Source organism: Pristiophorus japonicus, chromosome X (assembly GCF_044704955.1).
Source record: "Pristiophorus japonicus isolate sPriJap1 chromosome X, sPriJap1.hap1, whole genome shotgun sequence".
NCBI lineage: Eukaryota > Metazoa > Chordata > Chondrichthyes > Pristiophoridae > Pristiophorus > Pristiophorus japonicus.
In genome coordinates this window covers 40,407,221-40,432,606 of record NC_092010.1, presented here as the reverse complement: position 1 = coordinate 40,432,606, position 25,386 = coordinate 40,407,221, and the positions used below count along the sequence as shown (strand labels likewise).

The 25,386-nt window shown below is 52.1% G+C and overlaps 1 protein-coding gene across 2 annotated transcripts in view; it reads right to left on the bottom strand.

Annotated features, from left to right (window-relative positions):
* The window catches only part of arhgap9 (Rho GTPase activating protein 9), a 135,924-nt gene that overhangs the window by 94,584 nt on the left and 15,954 nt on the right, over window positions 1–25,386 (bottom strand). For both annotated transcript variants that reach the window (XM_070869746.1, XM_070869747.1), the window contains exon 4: window positions 590–838. In XM_070869746.1, coding sequence (XP_070725847.1) covers window positions 590–838 — 249 coding nt within the window. The remainder of the gene's footprint in view (window positions 1–589; window positions 839–25,386) is intronic.

Here is a 25,386-nt window from a genome sequence, read left to right as displayed (position 1 = left end):
TGGAGGTGTACAGATGAGGGTACAGGGCCCAGCAGAGCCGAGGGCCAGCCCACACTGTGCGATATGTGGGCGCACTGGGTCCGTGCAGCAGAGCAGGTCTCCAGTCGTCCTGGTTAACCCTTGCCCCTGGACCGAGACCTCGCTCTGTCAAGCCCCGTGTGGTGGCTGGTGTACAACAGTCACCCCACGTTAAAACAATCCACCTACAGGCATCTTCCACCCTTCAGGATGTAGTTCGGGATCCGGAATATTAGCTCCTTCATTGAAACACCTGTGAACTCATCCTTTTTTTGGCGTGGAAGCAAGTCATCCTCGCTTCGAGGGACTGCCTATGATGATGATGATATCCTTACTAATATATGACCCCTAACCCCGTGAACTTTAATTTTGTGCCGTAACCTTTTATGTGGCACCTTGTCAAATGCCTTCTGGAAATCCAAATATACCACATCTACTGGTCCCCCCTTATCCACCCTGCTCATTACATCCACAAAGAACTCCAGCAAATTTGTCCAACATCTGTGCCGTAAGATGCTCACGGTGCCCAAGCGGAGGGTGTTGGGAGGACGGTCTGTATGCACGCGCTTACCCTGGACGCAGGGTGGCCCCTGGCCCGTCGCGGCGGCTTCCAGGTCTTCTCCTTGGTGACGGTGTTGAAGTAGAAGTTGCGTCCGCTGTCGGGGTCCACGTGTCGCTCCCAGAGGTCCAGGACCTGCGCCGGAGGCTGTGTGGGGCTCGGAGGGCCCTGGCCGGTCAGCCTCAGCTCCGTCAGGTTGCTGTAGACAGGGGAGCTCGGCCGGACCTGCCCCTCCAGGGGCTCGAGGGGACAGTCGCCATCCTTGGGGGAGGGGGAGAGAGAAAGGATTAGATTAACGACTTGGAAGAAGGGACTGAGTGTAACGTAGCCAAGTTTGCAGACGACACAAAGATGGGAGGAAAAGCAATGTGTGAGGAGGACACAAAAAATCTGCAAAAGGACATGGCCAGGCTAACTGAAAAATTTGGCAGATGGAGTATAATGTTGGGAAAGTGTGAGGTCATGCAATTTCGCAGAAAAAAAAATCAAAGGGCAAGTTATTATTTAAATGGAGAAAGATTGCAAAGTGCTGCAGTACAGCGGGACCTGGGGGTACTTGTGCATGAAACACAAAAGGTTAGTATGTAGGTACAGTTGGAGTGAGATCGGGGCGGAGGGAGATCGGGGCGGAGGAGCGGCGAGAGATCGGGGCGGAGGAGCGGCGAGAGATCAGGGCGGATGAGCGGCGAGGGATCGGGGCGGAGGATCAGGAAGGCCAATGGTATCTTGGCCTTTATTGCAAAGGGGATGGAGTATAAAAGCAGGGAAGTCTTGCTCCAGTTATACAGGGTATTGGTGAGGCCACACCTGGAGTACTGCGTGCAGTTTTGGTCTCCGTATTTACGAAAGGATATACTTGCTTTGGAGGCAGTTCAGAGAAGGTTCACTCGGTTGATTCCGGAGATGAGGGAGTTGACTTATGAGGAAAGGTTGAGTAGGTTGGGCCTCTACTCATTGGAGTTCAGAAGAATGAGAGGTGATCTTATCGAAACGTATAAGATTATGAGGGGGCTTGACAAGGTGGATGCAGAGAGGATGTTTCCACTGATGGGGGGAGACTAGAACTAGGGGGCATGGTCTTAGAATAAGGGGCCGCCCATTTAAAACTGAGATGAGGAGGAATTTCTTCTCTCAGAGGGTTGTAAATCTGTGGAATTCTCTGCCCCAGAGAGCTGTGGAGGCTGGGACATTGAATATATTTAAGGCGGGAGATAGACAGATTTTTGAGCGATAAGGGAGTGAAGGGTTATGGGGAGCGGGCGGGGAAGTGGAGCTGAGTCCATGATCGGATCAGCCATGGTCGTATTAAATGGCGGAGCAGGCTCGAGGGGCCGAATGGCCGACTCCTGCTCCTATTTCTTATGTTCTTATGATTGCAAAATGCTGTGGCACGAAGGGACCTGGGGGTTCTTGTGCATGAAACACACAACGTTAGCATTGCAGGTACAGCAAGTGATCAGGAAGGCAAATGCAATGTTGGCCTTTATTGCAACGGGGATAGAATATAAAAGCAGAGAAGTCCTGCTACAACTGTACAGGCTGCAAATCTGACAGTACGGCACTCCCTCAGTACCGCCCCTCTGACAGTGCGGCGCTCCCTCAGTACCGCCCTTCCGACAGTGCGGCACTCCCTCAGTACTGCTCCTCCGACAGTGCGGCGCTCCCTCAGTACTGCCCCTCCGACAGTGCGGCACTCCCTCAGTACCGCCCTTCCGACAGTGCGGCACTCCCTCAGTACCACCCCTCCGACAGTGCGGCGCTCCCTCAGTACCGCCCCTCTGACAGTACGGCACTCCCTCAGTACCGCCCCTCCGACAGTGCGGCACTCCCTCAGTACCGCCCCTCTGACAGTACGGCACTCCCTCAGTACCGCCCCTCCGACAGTGCGGCGCTCCCTCAGTACTGCCCCTCCGACAGTGCGGCACTCCCTCAGTACCGCCCCTCCGACAGTGCGGCGCTCCCTCAGTACCGCCCCTCCGACAGTGCGGCGCTCCCTCAGTACCGCCCCTCCGACAGTACGGCACTCCCTCAGTACTGCCCCTCCGACAGTGCGGCGCTCCCTCAGTACTGCCCCTCCGACAGTGCGGCGCTCCCTCAGTACTGCACTGGAGTGTCAGGCTGGATGTTGTGCTCAAGTCTCTCTCGTGGGACCTGAACCCATAACCTTCGAACTCTGAGGCGAGGGTGCTCCCGACTGAACCACATCACGACACACGCCTGGCGTGCCCTGGGATATAAAGGGTTCAGGGTGATTTAATTGAGTTTATGCAGGATTTTGACAGGAATTGGCAGAGTCCGATCGAGAGAAACTTTACCCGCTGTGTGTGGGGGGGGGGTGGGTTTCTAGGACAAGGGGGACATCATCTTAAAATCAGAGCCAGGCCATTCAGGGGTGAAGGTCGGAAACACTGCTTCACACAAAGGGCAGTAAACGTGCGGAACTCTCTCCCTCTAAAGGCAGTAGGTGCTGAGGGTCAATTATAATTTAAAATGTAATATCGATACACTTGGGCTAGACAGGGGTACAACAAGATATGGGGCAAAGAGAGGTGGACGGAGTTAAAATACAGATCACCCCTGAACTCATTGAATGGTCGAACAGGCTCGAGGAGCTGAATGGCCTCCTCCTGTTCCTAATGTAACAGGCTCGAGGGGCTGAATGGCCTCCTCCTGTTCCTAATGTAACAGGCTCGAGGGGCTGAATGGCCTCCTCCTGTTCCTAATGTAACAGGCTCGAGGGGCTGAATGGTCTCCTCCTGTTCCTAATGTAACAGGCTCGAGGGGCTGAATGGGCCTCCTCCTGTTCCTAATGTAACAGGCTCGAGGGGCTGAATGGTCTCCTCCTGTTCCTAATGTAAGAGGCTCGAGGGGCTGAACGGCCTCCTCCTGTTCCTAATGTAACAGGCTCGAGGGGCTGAATGGTCTCCTCCTGTTCCTAATGTAACAGGCTCGAGGGGCTGAATGGCCTCCTCCTGTTCCTAATGTAACAGGCTCGAGGGGCTGAATGGTCTCCTCCTGTTCCTAATGTAACAGGCTCGAGGGGCTGAATGGTCTCCTCCTGTTCCTAATGTAACAAGCTCGAGGGGCTGAAAGGCCTCCTCCTGTTCCTAATGTAACAGGCTCGAGGGGCTGAACGGCCTCCTCCTGTTCCTAATGTAACAGGCTCGAGGGGCTGAACGGCCTCCTCCTGTTCCTAATGTAACAGGCTCGAGAGGCTGAATGGCCCCCTCCTGTTCCTAATGTAACAGGCTCGAGGGGCTGAATGGCCTCCTCCTGTTCCTAATGTAACAGGCTCGAGGGGCTGAATGGTCTCCTCCTGTTCCTAATGTAACAGGCTCGAGGGGCTGAATGGGCCTCCTCCTGTTCCTAATGTAACAGGCTCGAGGGGCTGAATGGTCTCCTCCTGTTCCTAATGTAAGAGGCTCGAGGGGCTGAACGGCCTCCTCCTGTTCCTAATGTAACAGGCTCGAGGAGCTGAATGGTCTCCTCCTGTTCCTAATGTAACAGGCTCGAGGGGCTGAATGGTCTCCTCCTGTTCCTAATGTAACAGGCTCGAGGGGCTGAATGGTCTCCTCCTGTTCCTAATGTAACAGGCTCGAGGGGCTGAATGGTCTCCTCCTGTTCCTAATGTAACAAGCTCGAGGGGCTGAAAGGCCTCCTCCTGTTCCTAATGTAACAGGCTCGAGGGGCTGAATGGCCTCCTCCTGTTCCTAATGTAACAGGCTCGAGGGGCTGAACGGTCTCCTCCTGTTCCTAATGTAACAGGCTCGAGGGGCTGAATGGTCTCCTCCTGTTCCTAATGTAACAGGCTCGAAGGGCTGAACGGCCTCCTCCTGTTCCTAATGTAACAGGCTCGAGGGGCTGAATGGCCTCCTGTTCCTAATGTAACAGGCTCGAGGGGCTGAACGGCCTCCTCCTGTTCCTAATGTAACAGGCTCGAGGGGCTGAACGGCCTCCTCCTGTTCCTAATGTAACAGGCTCGAGGGGCTGAACGGCCTCCTCCTGTTCCTAATGTAACAGGCTCGAGGGGCTGAACGGCCTCCTCCTGTTCCTAATGTAACAGGCTCGAGGGGCTGAATGGCCTCCTCCTGTTCCTAATGTAACAGGCTCGAGGGGCTGAATGGCCTCCTCCTGTTCCTAATGTAACAGGCTCGAGAGGCTGAATGGCCCCCTCCTGTTCCTAATGTAACAGGCTCGAGGGGCTGAATGGCCTCCTCCTGTTCCTAATGTAACAGGCTCGAGGGGCTGAATGGCCTCCTCCTGTTCCTAATGTAACAGGCTCGAGGGGCTGAATGGCCTCCTCCTGTTCCTAATGTAACAGGCTCGAGGGGCTGAATGGCCCCCTCCTGTTCGTAATGTAACAGGCTCGAGGGGCTGAACGACCTCCTCCTGTTCCTAATGTAACAGGCTCGAGGGGCTGAACGGCCTCCTCCTGTTCCTAATGTAACAGGCTCGAGGGACTGAATGACCTCCTCCTGTTCCTAATGTAACAGGCACGAGGGGCTGAACGGCCTCCTCCTGTTCCTAATGTAACAGGCTCGAGGGGCTGAATGGCCCCCTCCTGTTCGTAATGTAACAGGCTCGAGGGGCTGAACGGCCTCCTCCTGTTCCTAATGTAACAGGCTCAAGCGGCTGAACGGCCTCCTCCTGTTCCTAATGTAACAGGCTCAAGCGGCTGAATGTCACTCCCTGAGGTGGTGAAAGTCACTATATAAATGCAGGATCTCTGTACCTCCAGGTCAGGAGGTAGTGGGTTGGAAGTGTACATTCCCGAGATATGAGCTAACGACCCAGCACACTGCTGCCCGACTTGTCAGACTTTAAACTGATGCCGCTCATGTGGGAGTGTTATAGACCTCCAAGGCAGGAAGGGTAGGGAGGTATTCTCATGTCCTGACCAACATCCAGGACAGAAATGATTGCACGAGATCTACTGGTCAGGTGGGCAGAACAGTGGCAAATGGAATTCAATCCGGAGAAGTGTGAGGTAATGCATTTGGGGAGGGTTAACAAGGCAAGGGAATACACATTAAATGGTAGGACACTGAGAAGTGCAGAGGAAAAAAGGGACCTTGGAGTGCAGGTCCACAGATCCCTGAAGGTAGCAGGCCAGGTAGATAATGTGGTTAAGAAGGCACACGGAATACTTGCCTTTATTGGCCGAGGCATGGAATACAAGAGCAGGGAGGTTATGCTTGAACTGTGTAATACTCTGGTTAGACCACAGCTGGAGTACTGCGTGCAGTTCTGGTCACCACATTACAGGAAGGATGTGATTGCACTGGAGAGGGTACAGAGGAGATTTACCAGGATGTTGCACTGGAGAGGGTGCAGAGGAGATTTACCAGGATGTTGCACTGGAGAGGGTACAGAGGAGATTTACCAGGATGTTGCACTGGAGAGGGTACAGAGGAGATTTACCAGGATGTTGCACTGGAGAGGGTACAGAGGAGATTTACCAGGATGTTGCACTGGAGAGGGTGCAGAGGAGATTTACCAGGATGTTGCACTGGAGAGGGTACAGAGGAGATTTACCAGGATGTTGCACTGGAGAGGGTGCAGAGGAGATTTACCGGGATGTTGCACTGGAGAGGGTACAGAGGAGATTTACCAAGATGTTGCACTGGAGAGGGTGCAGAGGAGATTTACCAGGATGTTGCACTGGAGAGGGTGCAGAGGAGATTTACCAGGATGTCGCACTGGAGAGGGTACAGAGGAGATTTACCAAGATGTTGCACTGGAGAGGGTGCAGAGGAGATTTACCAGGATGTTGCACTGGAGAGGGTGCAGAGGAGATTTACCAGGATGTCGCACTGGAGAGGGTACAGAGGAGATTTACCAAGATGTTGCACTGGAGAGGGTGCAGAGGAGATTTACCAGGATGTTGCACTGGAGAGGGTACAGAGGAGATTTACCAGGATGTTGCACTGGAGAGGGTACAGAGGAGATTTACCAGGATGTTGCACTGGAGAGGGTACAGAGGAGATTTACCAGGATGATGCACTGGAGAGGGTACAGAGGAGATTTACCAGGATGTTGCACTGGAGAGGGTACAGTAGAGATTTACCAGGATGTTGCACTGGAGAGGGTACAGAGGAGATTTACCAGGATGTTGCCTGGACTGGAGAATTTTAGCGATGAGGAAAGATTGGATAGGCTGGGGTCTGTTTACTTTGGAACAGAGGAGGCTGAGGGGAGACCTGATTGAGGTGTATAAAATGATGACGGGCCTGGATAGAGTGGATAGGAAGGACCTGTTTCTCTTGGCAGAGGGGTCAACAACCAGGGGGCACAGATTGAAAGTAATTGGGGGGAGGTTTAGAGGGGATTTGAGGGGAAATGTCTTCACCCAGAGGGTGTTGGGGGTCTGGGGCGGAACTCACGGCCTGAAAGGGTGGTAGAGGCAGAAACCCTCACCACATTTGGATGTGCACTTGAAGTGCCGTAACCTGCAGGGCTACGGACTGAGAGCTGGAAAGTGGGATTAGGCTGGGTAGCTCTTGGTCGGCCGGCACGGACACGATGGGCCAAAATGGCCTCCTTCCATGCTGTAAATTCCGCGCATTGTCACCTCAACCGACACCTTCCCAAACATGACAAAAACTGCTCCTTGCAACAACAACAAGAACTTCCATTTATGCAGCACCTGTAACAGTAAAATAACCAAAGGCGCTTCACAGGAACTTAAATCGCAGCAAAATCTGATACCGAGCCACATAAGGAGATATTAGGACACGTGACCCGAACGCTTGGTCAAGGAGGTCAGTTTTGAGAAGCCTCTTAATGTCAGCTGTGTCTCAGTGGGTAGCACACGCGCCTCTGAGTCAGAAGGTTGTGGGTTCAAGTCCCACTCCAGGGCCTTGAGCACGTAAATCTAGGCTGACACTCCCAGTGCAGTACTGAGGGAGCGCCGCACTGTCGGAGGGGCGGTACTGAGGGAGCGCCGCACTGTCGGAGGGGCAGTGCTGAGGGAGCGCCGCACTGTTGGAGAGGCGGTACTGAGGGAGTGCCGCACTGTCGGAGGGGCGGTACTGAGGGAGTGCCGCACTGTTGGAGGGGCGATACTGAGGGAGCGCCGCACTGTCGGAGGTACGGTCTTTCGGAGGAGACGATAAACCGAGGCCCCGTCTGCTCTCTCGGGTGGATATAAAAGATCCCACAGCTGCTACTCATCGAAGAAGAGCAGGGGAGTTCTCCCCGGTGTCCTGGGGCCAATATTTATCCCTCGACCAACATCACTAAAACAGATGATCTGGGTCATTATCACATTGCTGTGTGTGGGAGCTTGCTGTGCGCAAATTGGCGTTTCTCACATTACAACAGTGACCACACTCCAAAAGTACTTCATTGGCTGTAAAGCTGAAGGCACGGCCACCAGGAGGCTGGAGGAGGTTACAGAGATAGGGAGAGGTTTAGGGGCTGGAGGGGGTTACAGAGATAGGGAGGGGTGTAGGGGCTGGAGGAGGTTACAGAGATAGGAAGGGGTGTAGGGGCTGGAGGGGGTTACAGAGATAGGGAGGGGTGGAGGGGCTGAATGGGGGTTACAGAGATAGGGAGGGGTGTAGGGGCTGGAGGAGGTTACAGAGATGTGTAGGGGGCTGGAGGAGGTTACAGAGATAGGGAGGGGTGTAGGGGCTGAATGGGGTTACAGAGATAGGGAGGGGTGTAGGGCTGGAGGGGGTTACAGAGATAGGGAGGGGTGTAGGGGCTGGAGGAGGTTACAGAGATAGGGAGGGGTGTAGGGGCTGGAGGAGGTTACAGAGATAGGAAGGGGTGTAGGGGCTGGAGGGGGTTACAGAGATCGGGAGGGGTGTCGGGGCTGGAGGGGGTAACAGAGATAGGGAGGGGTGTCGGGGCTGGAGGGGGTTACAGAGATAGGGAGGGGTGTAGGGGCTGGAGGAGGTTACAGAGATAGGGAGGGGTGTAGGGGCTGGAGGAGGTTACAGAGATAGGGAGGAGGGAGCGATTGGGAGGCGAGGAGACCACGGAGGGATTTTTAAATAAGGAAGGAGAATTTTGAAATCGAGGCGTTGTTTAACTGAGAGCCAATGTAGGTCATTGAGCACAGGGGGTGATGGGTGAGTGGGACTGGGTGTGAGTTAGGACACGGGGGCAGTGAGCACAGGGGGTGATGGGTGAGCGGGACTCGGTGTGAGTTAGGACACGGGGTCAGTGAGCACAGGGGGTGATGGGTGAGTGGGACTCGGTGCGAGTTAGGACACGGGGCAGTGAGCACAGGGGGTGATGGGTGAGTGGGACTGGGTGTGAGTTAGGACACGGGGTCATTGAGCACAGGGGGTGATGGGTGAGTGGGACTGGGTGTGAGTTAGGACACGGGGGCAGTGAGCACAGGGGGTGATGGGTGAGCGGGACTCGGTGTGAGTTAGGACACGGGGTCAGTGAGCACAGGGGGTGATGGGTGAGTGGGACTCGGTGCGAGTTAGGACACGGGGCAGTGAGCACAGGGGGTGATGGGTGAGCGGGACTCGGTGCGAGTTCGGACACGGGGTCAGCGAGCACAGTGGGTGATGGGTGAGCGGGACTCGGTGCGAGTTAGGACACGGGGGCAGCCGAGTTTTGGATCACCTCTAGTTTACGTGGGGTAGAATGTGGGAGGCCGGCCAGGAGCGCAGTGCGTTGGAATAGTCAAGTCTGGAGGTAACGGGGGCACGGGTGAGGGCTTCAGCAGCGGATGAGCTGAGGCCGGGGCGGGGGGGAGGAGGGGGGAGAGAGGGAAACGATACAGAGCCCCAATGAAAAAGGAACTCGCACCCCCCTCCCCTCCCCTCCCCCCGTACCTTGCCACACTTCTAAGATTCACCCGCTGTAAAAAAAATAAGTTACAAACTTGAGGAACTTACCCAAGACACCATCGAAATCTTCCGTGAGGCAATCATGTCTTCTGCTTTTTTATTTTAATTGTTCGGCCAGACGCTTGACTCAGGCTTCGAGTCCCCCTCCCTCAGCCACACTGCCCCCCAGCCCCCCGCCCCCTGTCCATCCCCCGTTATATCGCAGCAGTTCCCTCCCTCCCGGGACGGAGCACTGAACACCTCCAAACGCAGCCCCTAATCAGGTCCGTCCGACACACACACACACAGGCAGATGACTGGTCGCTGGTGCCAAAGCTTATCACCGATCTGACCACTGCCCAGAAACAAGAAATTGCACTCAGAGTTGTTCCGGAACAGTCAAGATGTTGAGACACAGGTACGATTGCAAACCTGTCCACTTCCACCAACAGCTCTCAGAATCGCTGTGGAGACAAACTGCCTTCCTCTTACGCTCTGCTAAAGTTTCCCGAGCTCTGCCTAAATTTATCTTTACCCGGGGCGCTGATGAGATAAGATTGTGCGCGGGGTTTGTAAGATTTATTGCAGCCTCTCTCACTTCCTCAGGAAGTCCCACAAAGCGCTTTACAGCTAATTAAGTCCTTGTTACTTGAAGTGCAGAGTTATTGTAACGCGGGAAACGCGGCATAGAAACATAGAAAATAGGTGCAGGAGTAGGCCATTCGGCCCTTCGAGCCTGCACCACCATTCAATAAGATCATGGCTGATCATTCCCTCAGTACCCCATTCCTGCTTTCTCTCCATACCCCCTGATCCCTTTAGCCGTAAGGGCCACATCTAACTCCCTCTTGAATATATCCAACGAACTGGCCCCAACAACTCTCTGTGGTAGAGAATTCACAATTCTCTGAGTGAAGAAGTTTCTCTTCATCTGGGTCCTAAATGGCTTACCTCTTATCCTTAGATTATGTCCCCTGGTTCTGGACTTCCCCAACATCGGGAACATTCTTCCTGCATCTAACCTGTCCAGTCCCATCAGAATTTTATATATTTCTATGAGATCCCTTCTCATCCTTCTGAACTCCAGTGAATAAAGGCCCAGTCGATCCAGTCTCTCCTCATATGTCAGTCCTGCCATCTCTGGAATCAGTCTGGTGAACCTTCGCTGCACTCCCTCAATAGCAAGAATGTCCTTCCTCAGATTAGGAGACCAAAACTGTACACAATATTCCAGGTGTGGCCTCACCAAGGCCCTGTACAACTGCAGTAAGACCTCCCTGCTCCTGTACTCAAATCCTCTCACTATGAAGACCAACATGCCATTTGCCTTCTTCACCACCTGCTGTACCTGCATGCCAACCTTCAATGACTGATGTACCATGACACCCAGGTCTTGTTGCACCTCCCCTTTTCCTAATCTGCCACCATTCAGATAATATTCTGCCTTCGTGTTTTTGCCACCAAAGTGGATAACCTCACATTTATCTACATTTTACTGCATCTGCCATGCGTTTGCCCACTCACCTAACTTGTCCAAGTCACCCTGCAGCCTCTTAGCATCCTCCTCACAGCTCACACCGCCACCCAGCTTAGTGTCAAATGCAAACTTGGAGATATTACACTCAATTCCCTCATCCAAATCATTAATGTATATTGTAAATAGCTGGGGTCCCAGCACTGAGCCCTGCGGTACCCCACTAGTTACTGCCTGCCATTCTGAAAAGGACCCGTTTATCCCGACTCTCTGCTTCCTGTCTGCCAACCAGTTCTCTATCCACGGCAGTACATTACCCCCAATACCATGTGCTTTAATTTTGCACACCAATCCCTTGTGTGGGACCTTGTCAAAAGCCTTTTGAAAGTCCAAATACACCACATCCACTGGTTCTCCCTTGTCCACTCTACTAGTTACATCCTCAAAAAATTATAGAAGATTTGTCAAGCATGATTTCCCTTTCATAAATCCATACTGACTTGAACCGATCCCATCACTGCTTTCCAAATGTGCTGCTATTTCATCCTTAATGATTGATTCCAACATTTTTCCCACAACCGATGTCAGGCTGACCAGTCTATAATTACCCATTTTCTCTCTCCCTCCTTTTTTAAAAAGTGGTGTTACATTAGCTACCCTCCAGTCCAGAGGAACTGATCCAGAGTTGATAGACTGTTGGAAAATGATCACCAATACATCCACTATTTCTAGGGCCACTTCCTTAAGTACTCTGGGATGCAGACTATCAGGCCCCGGGGATTTATCGGCCTTCAATCCCGTCAATTTCCCCAACACAATTTCCCGCCTAATAAGGATTTCCTTCAGTTCCTCCTTCTCACTAGACCCTCGATCCTGTAGAATTTACCAATATCTCGCAAAGATTCCAGGTACCTTTCCCCTACAGAGGAGAAGAATCCCTTTCTTGGCATTTAAAATGAGTTTAAAGGGGCAGATGAAGCCTGTGGGGGATAAAAGGGGATGCATTCATGGAGACCCGCCCCCAGTGTTTGGACTCATGGGAAAGGGAATTCAAAATGGACCTAAATTACAGAAGCCTGAGATCCCCTAAACATCTCTGGGAAGGAGCATATCAATTTTAAGATTCTACAACATTTTGGCTGCGAAAAAGAGTTACCAAATACAGGAGGTGGGGCCAACGTCTGAAGCAAATTCGTGTATTAAGGACCCCAGGTTATTCACCCCCTCAGAGATAATCGAATTACCCAATCAAGCACAATGGAAATCATGGGCCGAAAAACTGGACAATCCTAAAACAACGCAAACCCAGTGATAGCACATTCTCGCACCCTAATCGAGTTACTGCTGACAAAGGAGACATTTGAAAATCAATGGACAGAACAGTTTAAACCGAGCCCAAGAGATTTGATGGGAGATAACGGAGCCTTTTTTTGGGGGATATATCTATCCCCCAGTTTTACAAGGAAAGACTAGCAGAACACAGAAACGAGCAGAACACAGGAGTAGCAGAACTCAGAATGCTAGCAGAACACAGACTTGGAGGAAACACAGACAGACATATAAGCAGCCGGAGCTGGGGAGTGAAGAAATGGAGTCGTGAAGGAACCTACAAGAAATCGTCAAGGACCGACTGAGCACGAGGCCCACAAAACGGAAGGTTGTCAGCAATCAAATTGACAAACCCGGGCCACCACAACCAGCGAAACGACCAGCCGAAACCAACTCAGCAAAAACCGAAGAATCAACATTTATTTCCACTCTACAATCTACTTCTGAACGGCCCAACGGGGGAGAAATTACCAAAAGGGACTAACTAAAACTATTCCTAACCAAAGAAAGTGGGTAGTTACCCCACACATCCAAAATGCAACTTGCTGCATCAACGGACTCACCCCAACCGAAGACTACGCAGTCCGAAGTCCTCTCCTCCGTCCGGGGTACGGCTCGCCTAGAAGGCCAAGTGCAGCGAACCCCAAAACCGTGATCCACCGGCAATTGTCTAAAGGGATTGGTGAGCATGGCCCCTGAACCCTCAGAGCTATAACTTAGTTAGTCAGGGGAATTGGGAGGGGGGAGGCTGGGATAACTTGTGTAAATGTATCTGCATTCTCCTCTTTACCCCATTTAGAGTTTAAGCTGCATTCTTTTCCCCACAGGCTGTAATTTGACATTTTATTCAATGTGTTGTACCCCTCAGTGTGTATTGGTCTGTGTGTGTGTTATTAAAGGTGTGCCTTTTACTTCTTTTTAAACACAATAAAGCCATGCCTGCTTCCTATCTTGAAACCGATTGTCTGTCCAAGTCTGTCACAGTCCCTTCATAATTCCAGTGTCTAGAACCAAGGGTGTGGGAGCGATTCGGAACCATTCATATAAGGTCAGAAGGGAAAGCTGACCCTCTGAAAACCACCCCTTACAGTCCCCTAGTATTTCCGGAAGGTTATTTGTGTCTTCCTTCGTGAAGACAGAACCAAAGTACTTGTTCAATTGGTCTGCCATTTCTTTGTTCCCCATTATAAATTCACCCGAATCTGACTGCAAGGGACCTACGTTTGTTTTCACTAATCTTTTTCTTTTCACATAGCTATGGAAGCTTTTGCAGTCAGTTTTTATGTTCCCAGCAAGCTTCCTCTCATACTCTATTTTCCCCCTCCTAATTAAACCCTTTGTCCTCCTCTGCTGAATTCTAAATTTCTCCCAGTCCTCAGGTTTGCTGCTTTTTCTGGACAATTTATATGCCTCTTCCTTGGATTTAACACTGTCCTTAATTTCCCTTGTTAGCCACGGTTGAGCCATCTTCCCCGTTTTATTTTTACTCCAGACAGGGATGTACAATTGCTGAAGTTCATCCATGTGATCTTTAAATGTTTGCCATTGCCTATCCACCATCAACCTTTTAAGTATCATTTGCCAGCCTATTCTAGCCAATTTACGTCTCATACCCTCGAAGTTACCTTTCCTTAAGTTCAGGACCCTAGTCTCTGAATTAACTGTGTCACTCTCCATCTTAATAAAGAATTCTACCATATTATGGTCACTCTTCCCCAAGGGGCCTCGCACAACAAGATTGCTAATTACCCAGTCTACGATGGCCAGTCCTCTAGTTGGTTCCTTGACATATTGGTCCAGAAAACCATCCCTAATACACTCCAGGAAATCCTCCTCCACCGTATTGCTACCAGTTTGGCTAGCCCAGTCAATATGTAGATTAAAGTCGCCCATGATAACTGCTGTACCTTTATTGCACACATCCCTTATTTCTTGTTTGATGCTGTTCCCAACCTCACTACTACTGTTTGGTGGTCTGTACACAACTCCCACCAGCGTTTTCTGCCCTTTGGTATTCCCCAGCTCCACCCATACCGATTCCACATCATCCAAGCTAATGTCCTTCCTTACTATTGCATTAATTTCCTCTTTAGCCAGCAATGCCACCCCACCTCCTTTTCCTTTCTGTCTATCCTTCCTAAATGTTGAATACCCCTGGATGTTGAGTTCCCAGCCTTGGTCACCCTGGAGCCATGTCTCCGTGATGCCAATCACATCGTATCCGTTAACTGCTATCTGCGCAGTTAATTTGTCCACCTTATTCCGAATACTCCTCGCATTGAGGCACAGAGCCTTCAGGCTTGTCTTTTTAACACACTTTGCCCCTTTAGAATTTTGCTGTAATGTGGCCCCTTTTTGCTTTTTGCCTTGGGTTTCTCTGCCCACCACTTTTACTTTTCTTCTTTCTATCTTTTACTTCTGCCCCCATTCTACTTCTCTCTGTCTCCCTGCATTGGTTCCCATCCCCCCTGCCATATTAGTTTAAGCCCTCCCCAACAGCACTAGCAAACACTCCCCCTAGGACCTTGGTTCCGGTCCTGCCCAGGTGCAGACCGTCCAGTTTGTACTGGTCCCACCTCCCCCAGAACCAGTCCAATGCCCCAGGAATTTAAATCCCTCCCTCCTGCAACACTTCTCAAGCCACGTACTCATCTGAGCTATCCTGCGATTCCTACTATGGCAGCCAGTTTGCGCACAGCAAGCTCCCACAAACTGCATTGTGATAATGACCCAGATAATCTGTTTTTTTTGTGATGTTCAATAATGGATGAATATTGGCCCCAGGACACTACCCCCTCTCTTCTTCGAAATATTAGCCCTGGGATCTTTTACGTCCAGCTGAGAGAGCAGATGGGGCCTCGGTTTAACATCTCAACCGACAGTGCGGGGCTCCCTCAGTACTGCCCCTCCGACAGTGCGGCGCTCCCTCAGTACTGCCCCTCCGACAGTGCGGCGCTCCCTCAGTACTGCCCCTCCGACAGTGCGGCGCTCCCTCAGTACTGCCCCTCCGACAGTGCGGCGCTCCCTCAGTACTGCCCCTCCGACAGTGCGGCGCTCCCTCAGTACTGCCCCTCCGACAGTGCGGCGCTCCCTCAGTACTGCCCCTCCAACAGTGCGCGCTCCCTCAGTACTGCCCCTGCGACAGTGCGGCGCTCCCTCAGTACTGCCCCTCCAACAGTGCGCGCTCCCTCAGTACTGCCCCTGCGACAGTGCAGCACTCCCTCAGTACTGCCCCTGCGACAGTGCAGCACTGGGAGTGTCAGCCGAGATATTTGTGCTTAAGCCCCTGGTGTCATGTATCCAGACATGTTTACTGCATGTACTATTACATATGATGTGCCACCAGAGGGCACTGCAGTGGGAGACTTGTAGGTTACCTGTACAGGTGTGTCAGGCCTAGTATAAAAGGCAGGCCACCATGTGTGATCCTCGCTCTGGAGTTATATTAAATGGACTAAGGTCACTACAGTTCAAGTGCCATACATTGCCTCGTGGAGTCGTTATCGGAGCATCTAAAGACCCGAGTAGGACTTGAACCCACAACCTTCTGACTCAGAGGCGAGTGTGCTGCTCACTGAGACACAGCACTGGGGGTTGTAAGGGGCAGAGGGGGGGAAGAGACAGTGTAGACTCGAGGCGTCTCAGATTTGATCGAGGTGTTCAAAACCACGAGGCATCTGGACAGAGTAGAGAGAGAGAAACTGTTCCCATTGGCGGACGGGCCGGGAACCAGAGGACGCAGATTTAAGGCGATTGGCAGAAGAACCAAAGGCGACACGTTGGATAAACTTGTTTTACGCAGCGAGTGGTTAGGATCTGGAACGCGCTGCCCGAGAGGGTAGGGGAGGCAGACTCAATCGCGGCTTTCAAAAGGAGAATTGGATAAGTACCTGAAGGAGAAAAGATTGCAGAGCGACGGGTGTTATGTATACACCGGTGACTATACTCACAGGTTTGTAGAGCTGTTGCATTGAGAGGGGCTTAACCAATTACGTGATGTTCACAAGACTCAATAAAACCCCAGTCAGTTTCATCACGGTCATCCACGATGAGGTATGAGCAACAATCCTTGTACATGGCCTTCGATCTTACAAAGGCCTTTGACACTGTTAACCGCGAGGGTCTACGGAGCGTCCTCCTCCGTTTCGGATGCCCCCAAAAGTTTATCACCATCCTCTGCCTGCTCCACGATGACAGTCAGGCCGTGATCCTGACCAATGGATCCACCACAGACCCAATCCACGTCTGGACCGGGGTCAAACAGGGCTGTGTCATTGTCCCAACCCTCTTCCCAATATTCCTCACTGCCATGCTCCACCTCACAATCAACAAGCTCCCCGCTGGAGTGGAACTAAACTACAGAACCAGTGGGAAGCTGTTCAACCTTCGCCCCAACCTCAGTCGTCGAGCTACAATACCCGGACGACGCCTGCGTCTGCACACATTCATAGACTGAACTCCAAGTCACAGTCAACATCTTCACTGAGGCGTACAAAAGCATGGGCCTTACTCTAAACAATCCGTAAGACCAAGGTCCTCCACCAGCCTGTCCTCGCCGCTCAGCACTGCCCCCCAGTCATCAAGATCCACGGCGTGGCCCTGGACAACGTGGACCATTTCCCATACCTCGGGAGCCTCTTATCAACAAGGGCAGACATTGGCGACGAGATCCAACACCGCCTCCAGTGCGCCAGTGCAGCCTTCGGTCACCTGAGGAAGAGAGTGTTCGAAGACCAGGCCCCTCAAATCCACCACCGAGCTCATTGTCTACAGGGCTGTAGTGATACCCGCCCTCCTGTATGGCTCAGAGACATGGACCATGTACAGTAGACACCTCAAGTCGCTGGAGAAATACCACCAACGCTGTCTCCGCAAGATCCTGCAAATCCCCCGGGAGGACAGACGCACCAACGTTAGCGTCCTCGACCAGGCCCAACATCCCCAGCATCGAAGCACTTTGTCGATCCCTCGAAGCGAGGATGACTTGCTTCCATGCCAAAAAAGGGATGAGTTCACAGGTGTTTCAATGAAGGAGCTAATATTCCAGATCCCGAACTACATCCTGAAGGGTGGAAGATGCCTGTGGGTGGATTGTTTTAACGTGGGGTGACCGTTGCACACCAGCCACCACACGGGGCTTGACAGAGCGAGGTCTTGGTCCAGGGGCAAGGGTTAACCAGGACGACTGGAGACCTGCTCTGCTGCACGGACCCAGTGCGCGCACATATCGCACAGTGTGGGCTGGTCCGTGCTGCCCCTGGGCCCTCGCCTCTCCTGGGCCCCCGAACTCTCGCCTCTCCTGGGCCCCGATCACGTCCTTCTACAATCTCTCGCTGCTCCTTCGCCCCGACCTCGCCGCTCCTGCTGTACCTGCCCACGCTCCAATCACCGACCTGGACCTTGGTGACGTCCCTCTTCGCTGCCGTCACCCTCCTGTACCAGCTCGCGCTGTACCTTGCCGTCGTACGCTTGCCTATGGCCGCCGCTCACCGCTCCTTCCATGGCCCCAACCTGCTGTTGGTGTTCTCATGCTCCATTAAGGCGGAGATAGAGAGATGTTTGAGCGATAAGGGAGTGAAGGGTTACGGGGAGCGGGCGGGGAAGTGGAGCTGAGTCCATGATCGGATCAGCCATGGTCGTATTAAATGGCGGAGCAGGCTCGAGGGGCCGAATGGCCGACTCCTGCTCCTATTTCTTATGTTCTTATGTTCATTAAAAGGAGTGTAAGGGTACACATATTTTTCTTGGAACAAGGCACAGGAAGAGGCCACGGACAAACTGTTTTAAAATAAAAACCTTTGGATGACCTGGCGGGGGGGGGGGAAAGGCGCCAGCGTGAGGCAAGTGAATCATCACCCATTAAGAACAATCTCTGTTGGTCAAGGATTAAACTTGGTTATGCATATAGACAAAGAGATTGATACTGTCTATCCGAAGTGCCCCGGAGTTGATTGGCCATAGAGGGTAAAACATTTCACCCCAGAGACGACAAGTCTGCAAGAAACCAGGACTACAAAGGAGCCTACGAAATGCATATTTTTGGATAAAAGGGCATTAAGGATGAGGAGTTATCTTTTGCACTGTCGACTCCGTGTGCAAATTAGTTGCCATTCAAACTCATCACCACAGCCAGTTAAACAAATCACCGCATCGATTCAGATGCATTACTCAGACCCCAGCCCAGCGGTAAATGTATTCATACTATGGATATAAATATACGAACACAGAAACACAAGAAAACAAAGGACAGAGAGGCAGAAAGACAGGAACGGGAACAGGCACTGCAGAGAATGGACAGAAGAAGAAGCAGCAGGTCATGGAACCAATGACCACGAACCTACACTAGCTACAGCCAGGAATGGTGATTGTATGTCTTCAATCAATTTTTCTCAGCAGTCTATTCCTGTAGTTTTAGTTGTTTTTTTGTCGTGTAATAAAACTGACACTAGGTTAAGCCTGAAATGTTGTGTCATGTGTTGTCTTTTCCCATTGTAAGGTCCGAATCAGAATAGAATGAACAACAAACACCCTAAACACGGCAAGCGAGTTAAAAGTGGGCAGAGGAAACGTTACAGGGACCACCCTCAAAGCCTCCCTGATAAAGTGCAACATCCCCACCGACACCTGGGAGTCCCTGGCCCAAAGACCAGTCCGCCCTAAGTGGAGGAAGTGCATCCGGGAGGGTGCTGAGCACCTCGAGTCTCGTCGCCGAGAGCGTGCAGAAACCAAGCGCAGGCAGCGGAAGGAGCGTGCGGCAAACCTGTCCCACCCTCCCCTTCCCTCAACGTCTATCTGTCCCACCTGTGACAGGGACTGTGGTTCCCGTATTGGGCTGATCAGCCACCTAAGAACTCATTTTTAGAGCAAGCCTTCCTCGATTCTGAGGGACTGTCTGTGATGACTGCGTGCAGTTCTGGTCACCACATTACAGGAAGGAGGTGATTGCACTGGAGAGGGTAGAGAGGAGATTTACCAGGATGTTGCACTGGAGAGGGTACAGAGGAGATTTATCAGGATGTTGCACTGGAGAGGGTACAGAGGAGATTTACCAGGATGTTGCACTGGAGAGGATGCAGAGGAGATTTACCAGGATGTTGCACTGGAGAGGGTACAGAGGAGATTTACCAGGATGTTGCACTGGAGAGGATGCAGAGGAGATTTACCAGGATGTTGCACTGGAGAGGGTACAGAGGAGATTTACCAGGATGTTGCACTGGAGAGGATGCAGAGGAGATTTACCAGGATGTTGCACTGGAGAGGGTACAGAGGAGATTTACCAGGATGTTGCCTGGGACTGGAGAATTTTAGTGATGAGGAAAGATTGGATAGGCTGGGTCTGTTTTCTTTGGAACAGAGGAGGCTGAGGGGAGACCTGATTGAGGTGTATAAAATGATGAGGGGCCTGGATAGAGTGGATAGGAAGGACCTGTTTCCCTTGGCAGAGGGCTCAACAACCAGGGGGCACAGATTGAAAGTATTTGGCGGGAGGTTTAGAGGGGATTTGAGGGGAAATGTTTTCACCCAGAGGGTGGTGGGGGTCTGGGGTGGAACTCACGGCCTGAAAGGGTGGTAGAGGCAGAAACCCTCACCACATTTGGATGTGCACTTGAAGTGCCGTAACCTGCAGGGCTACGGACCGAGAGCTGGAAAGTGGGATTAGGCTGGGTAGCTCTTGGCCGGCAGGTACAGACACGGTGGGCTGAAATGGCATCCGACCGTGCTGTAAACTTATTTTGGTTCTATGCAGCAAATCGGTGGGGCCGGTTGTGTCAGGGATTGGTGACAGCTTGGTACTTCCTGTTGGCTTCCTGTTTGCTCGAGTAGGGTTTGAGGTGAGTTTGAACATTTCCAGCTCCTGTTCGTGTTTGCTGCACGAGTTGTAATGTTTTCCAGATCCGGGTGTGGGAGCGGGAGGGGCCAGGGAGGGAAGGGAACTTTCGTTTAACCCCAAATGTTTCTCTCTTTCTTACTCCCACCTTCTTTCATTCTTCACACTGCCCCTCCCCTCCCCAAATGGTTGCAGGGAGGATAGGCAGCTGCTGTACGCGATTGGACTATTGGTGTCCCGTTCCCGGGGGGGGGGGGGAGGGGGAGGGGGAGGTTTGAGCACTCAACCTTCTGGCTCAGGAGGCGAGAGTGTTGCTCACTGAGCCAAGGCCGACGTGAAAACATTAGGACAGGTTGTATGAAAGAAAAAGAGAGAGAAAGAGGGAGAGAGGGAGGAAGGGAAGGGAGGGAGGGAGGGAGGAAGATGGAGAGAGAGAGAGCGAGAGGGCGGGAGGGAGGGGGAGAGGGAAGGGAGGGAGGGAGAGAGGGAGGGAGTGAGGGAGAGAGGGAGGGAAGGGAGGGAGAGAAGGAAGGAAGGGAGGGAGGAAGATGGAGAGAGAGAGAGCGAGAGGGAGAGAGAGAGGGAGAGAGGGAGGGAGAGAGAGAGGGAGAGAGGGAGGGAGAGAGGGAAGGAGGAAGATGGAGAGAGAGAGAGCGAGAGGGAGAGAGGGAGGGAGAGAGGTAAGGGAGGGAGAGCGAGAGGGAGAGAGAGAGGGAGAGAGGGAAGGGAGGGAGAGAGGGAAAGGAGGGAGGGAGGAAGATGGAGAGAGAGAGAGCAAGAGGGAGAGAGGGAGGGAGGGAGGGAGGAAGATGGAGGGAGAGAGAGCGAGAGGGAGAGAGGGAGGGAGAGAGAGAAGGGAGGGAAGGGAGGGAGAGAGGGAAGGAAGGGAGGGAGAGAGGGCGGGAGAGAGGTAAGGGAGGGAGGGAGGGAGGGAGAGAGGGAAGAGAGGGAAGGAAGGAAGGAACGAGAGAGAGAGAGATATCGAGAGGGGGGAGCGAAGAGAGACAGAGAGTCAAAGAGAAAGAGCGAGCGAGAGAGACAGCGAAAGAGAGAAAGAGAGAAAGAAAGACAGACTTGCATTTATATAGCGCCTTTCACAACCACTGGACGTCTCAAAGTGCCTCACAGCCAATGAAGTACTTTTGGAGTGTAGTCACTGTTGTAATGTGGGAAACGCCAATTTGCGCACAGCAAGCTCCCACACACAGCAATGTGATAATGACCCAGATCATCTGTTTTAGTGATGTTGGTCGAGGGATAAATATTGGCCCCAGGACACCGGGGAGAACTCCCTTTGCTCTTCTTCCAAATAGTGGGCCATGGGATCTTTTACATCCACCCGAGAGGGCAGACGGGGCCTCGGTTTAACGTCTCATCCGAAAGACGGCATTCGAAACTGTTCCCACTGGTGGAAGGGTCGAGAACCAGAGGGACACAGATTGAAGGCGATTGTCAGAAGAACCAAAGGCGACACGAGGAACAACGTTTTCTCGCAGCGAGTGGTTAGGATCTGGAACTCGCTGCCCGAGAGGGCGGGGGAGGCAGACTCAATCGCGGCTTTCAAAAGGGGAGTTGGATAAGTAGCTGAAGGATAAAGATTTGCCGGGCTACGGGGAAAGGGCGGGGGGGAGTGGGACTGGCGGAGGTGCTCCTGCAGAGAGCCGGCACGGGCTTGACGGGCCGAATGGGATCCCCCTGTGCGGTCACCGTTCTCTGATTCGATGCTGGTTTCGTGAAGTGAGCAGTCTCAATAAATTTCTGACAATGCATTACTGCAACTGAGTATGCGTGGGGCTGGATTTTTCGGTCCTCTGCGCTTTGTTTTTTTCGCCCCGGAGCGGCGACAATGGCAGCCGGTGAGATGTTCTGGAGTGTAATGGACTCCAAAGGTAATACAACACCCGCCCTTTTACCCCCTCCCTTCCCACTATCCAGGGCCCCTTCCAGGTGAAACAGCGATTTACTTGTACTTCTTTCAATGTAGTATACTGTATTCACTGCTCACGGTGTGGTCTCCTCTACATTGGGGAGAACAAGCATAGATTGGGGTGACCGCTTTGCGGAGCATCTCCGTTCAGTCCGCAAGTGTGACCTTGAACTTCCAGTCTCCTGTCACTTTCATTCTCCACTGCATTCCCACTCTGACCTCGGTTCTCCTGCACTGTTCCAATGAAGCTCAACGCAAGCTCGAGAAACAGCACCTCATTTTTCCTTTAGGCACTTTACAGCCTTCTGGACTCAACATCGAGTACAACAATTTCAGAGCCTGCCCTAAAGTGTGCAATACATAAGATCATCAGGAATAGGAGCAGGAGTCAGCCATTCGGCCCCTCGAGCCTGCTCCGCCATTTAATACCATCATGTCTGATCCGATCATAGACTCAGCTCCACTTCCCCGCCCGCTCCCCATAACCCTTCACTCCCTTATCGCTCAAAAATCTGTCTATCTCCACCTTAAATATATTCAATGACCCAGCCTCCACATCTCTCTGGGGCAGAGAATTCCACAGATTTACAACCCTCTGAGAGAAGAAATTCCTCCTCATCTCAGTTTAAAATGGGCGGCCCCTTATTCTGAGACCATGCCCCCTAGTTCTAGATTCCCCCACAAGGGGAAACATCCTCTCTACATCTGGTTTTTGCCTCTCCCAGGAGATCACATGGCTTCCAGTTGGGGTGGAGTGTAGAATGTTTCAGTATAAGGGGTGTCACAGTTGTGTGAGGCGGACTGGTTGGGCTGGGTGCTCTTTGCCTTTCCGTCATTGTTCGTGGGTTTGTGTAACCTTCAGGGCTGCTGACCGAGGGCCGTGTGGCTCTGTGTCGGCCGGTGGGGACACGATGGGCCGGAATGGCCTCCTTCTGCGCTGTAAATTTCTATGTTTCTAAGTTTCTATCTACCCTGTCGAGCCCCCTCAGAATCTTATACATTTCGACAAGATCATCTCTCATTCTTCTGAACTCCAATGAGTAGAGGCCCAACCTGCTCAACCGTTCCTCATAAGTCAAACCCCCTCATCTCCGGAGTCAACCGAGTGAACCTTCTCTGAACTGCCTGCAAAGCAAGTATATCCTTCCTTAAATACGGAAACCAAAACTGCACGCAGTACTCCAGGTGTGGCCTCACCAATACCCTGTATAACTGGAGCAAGACTTCCCTGTTTTTATACTCCATCCCCTTTGCAATAAAGGCCAAGATACCATTGGCCTTCCTGATCACTTGCTGTACCTGCATACTATCCTTTTGTGTTTCATGCACAAGTAACCCCCAGGTCCCGCTGTACTGCGGCACTTTGCAATCTTTCTCCATTTAAATAATAACTTACTTTTTTATTTTTCCTACCAAAGTGGATAACCTCACACTTTCTCATTGTAATCGCTCCACCATCGGTGGCCGTGCCTTCTGTTGCCTGGGCCCCAAGCTCTGGAACTCCCTCCCTAAACCTCTCCGCCTCTCTTTCCTCCTTTAAGACACTCCTTAAAACCGACCTCTTTAACCGAGCTTTTGATCATCTGTCTTAACTTCTTCTGTGGCACGGTGTCAAATTTATCTGTTTGTCTGTAACACCGCTGTGAAGCGTCCTGGGATATTTTACTACGTTAAAGATGCTATATAAATAAAAGTTATTATAATAATTATTTTCCCACATTATACTCCCATCTGCCGTTTAAAGCAACGAGATGTAAAAGCAAACATCATCATCATACGCAGTCCCTCGGAATCGAGGAAGACTTGCTTCCACTCTAAACACGAGTCCTTAGGTGGCTGAACAGTCCAATACAGGAACCACAGTCCCTGTCACAGGTGGGACAGATAGACGTTGAGGGAAGGGGAGGGTGGGACAGATAGACGTTGAGGGAAGGGGAGGGTGGGACTGGTTTGCCGCACGCTCCTTCCGCTGCCTGCGCTTGGTTTCTGCACGCTCTCGGCGACGAGACTCGAGGTGCTCAGCGCCCTCCCAGATGCACTCCCTCCACTTAGGGCGGACTGGTCTTTGGGCCAGGGACTCCCAGGTGTCGGTGGGGATGTTGCACTTTATCAGGGAGGCTTTGAGGGTGGTCCCTTGTAACGTTTCCTCTGCCCACCTTTGGCTCGTTTGCCCGTGAAGGAGTTCCAAGTAGAGCGCTTGCTTTGGGAGCCTCCTCTTCGAAGATCTCAATCGAGACACTGCCTTTGACTCGAGTGTCCTCAACTCCATCCCACGGCATGCTACCCGTCAGTAAAACCCCACCAATGCTGTCTCCGCAAGATCCTGCAAATCCCCTGGGAGGACAGACGCACCAACGTCAGCGTCCTCGACCAGGCCAACATCCCCAGCATCGAAGCACTGACCACACTCGACCAGCTCCGCTGGGCAGGGCCACATTGTCCGCATGGTTCCCCCAGACACGAGACTCCCAAAGCAAGCGCTCTACTCGGCGGCCCGGGAGTCCGTGAACTGACTTAAAAACCGATTGCAGGGGACTGCCCCGTGCACCACCCTCCAGGCCAAGTCCCCAATAAATAACGGGAGGACTCCCGCGTAGAGCGCACTCTATTCAGCAAGTAATCAGGAAGGCAAATGGAATGGTGGCCTTTATTGCACAGGGGGATAGAGTATAAAAGCAGAGAAGTCTTCCTCCCTTTCCCCTCTCAGTGCTCCTTAAGAATGGACATAAGAACATGAGAAATAGGAGGAGTCGGCCATTCGGCCCCTCGAGCCTGCTCCGCCATTTAATACGATCATGGCTGATCCGATCATGGACTCAGCTCCACTTCCCCGCCCGCTCCCCATAACCCTTCACTCCCTTATCGCTCAAAAATCTGTCTATCTCCACCTTAAATATATTCAATGTCCCAGCCTCCACAGCTCTCTGGGGCAGAGAATTCCACAGATTTCCAACCCTCTGAGAGAAGAAATTCCTCCTCATCTCAGTTTTAAATGGGCGGCCCCTTATTCTAAGACCATGCCCCCTAGTTCTAGTCTCCCCCATCAGTGGAAACATCCTCTCTGCATCCACCTTGTCGAGCCCCCTCATAATCTTATACGTTTCGATAAGATCACCTCTCATTCTTCTGAACTCCAATAAGTAGAGGCCCAACCTACTCAACCTTTCCTCATAAGTCAACCCTCTCATCCCCAGAATCAACCGAGTGAACCTTCTCTGAACTGCCTCCAAAGCAAGTGTATCCTTTCGTAAATATGGAAACCAAAACTGCACGCAGTACTCCAGGTGTGGCCTCACCAATACCCTGTATAACTGTAGCAAGACTTCCCTGCTTTTATACTCCATCCTCTTTACAATAAAGACCAAGATACCATTGGCCTTCCTGATCACTTGCTGTACCTGCGTACTAACCTTTTGTGTTTCATGCACAATTTGTTCTTTTCGAACATTTGCCAGTTCT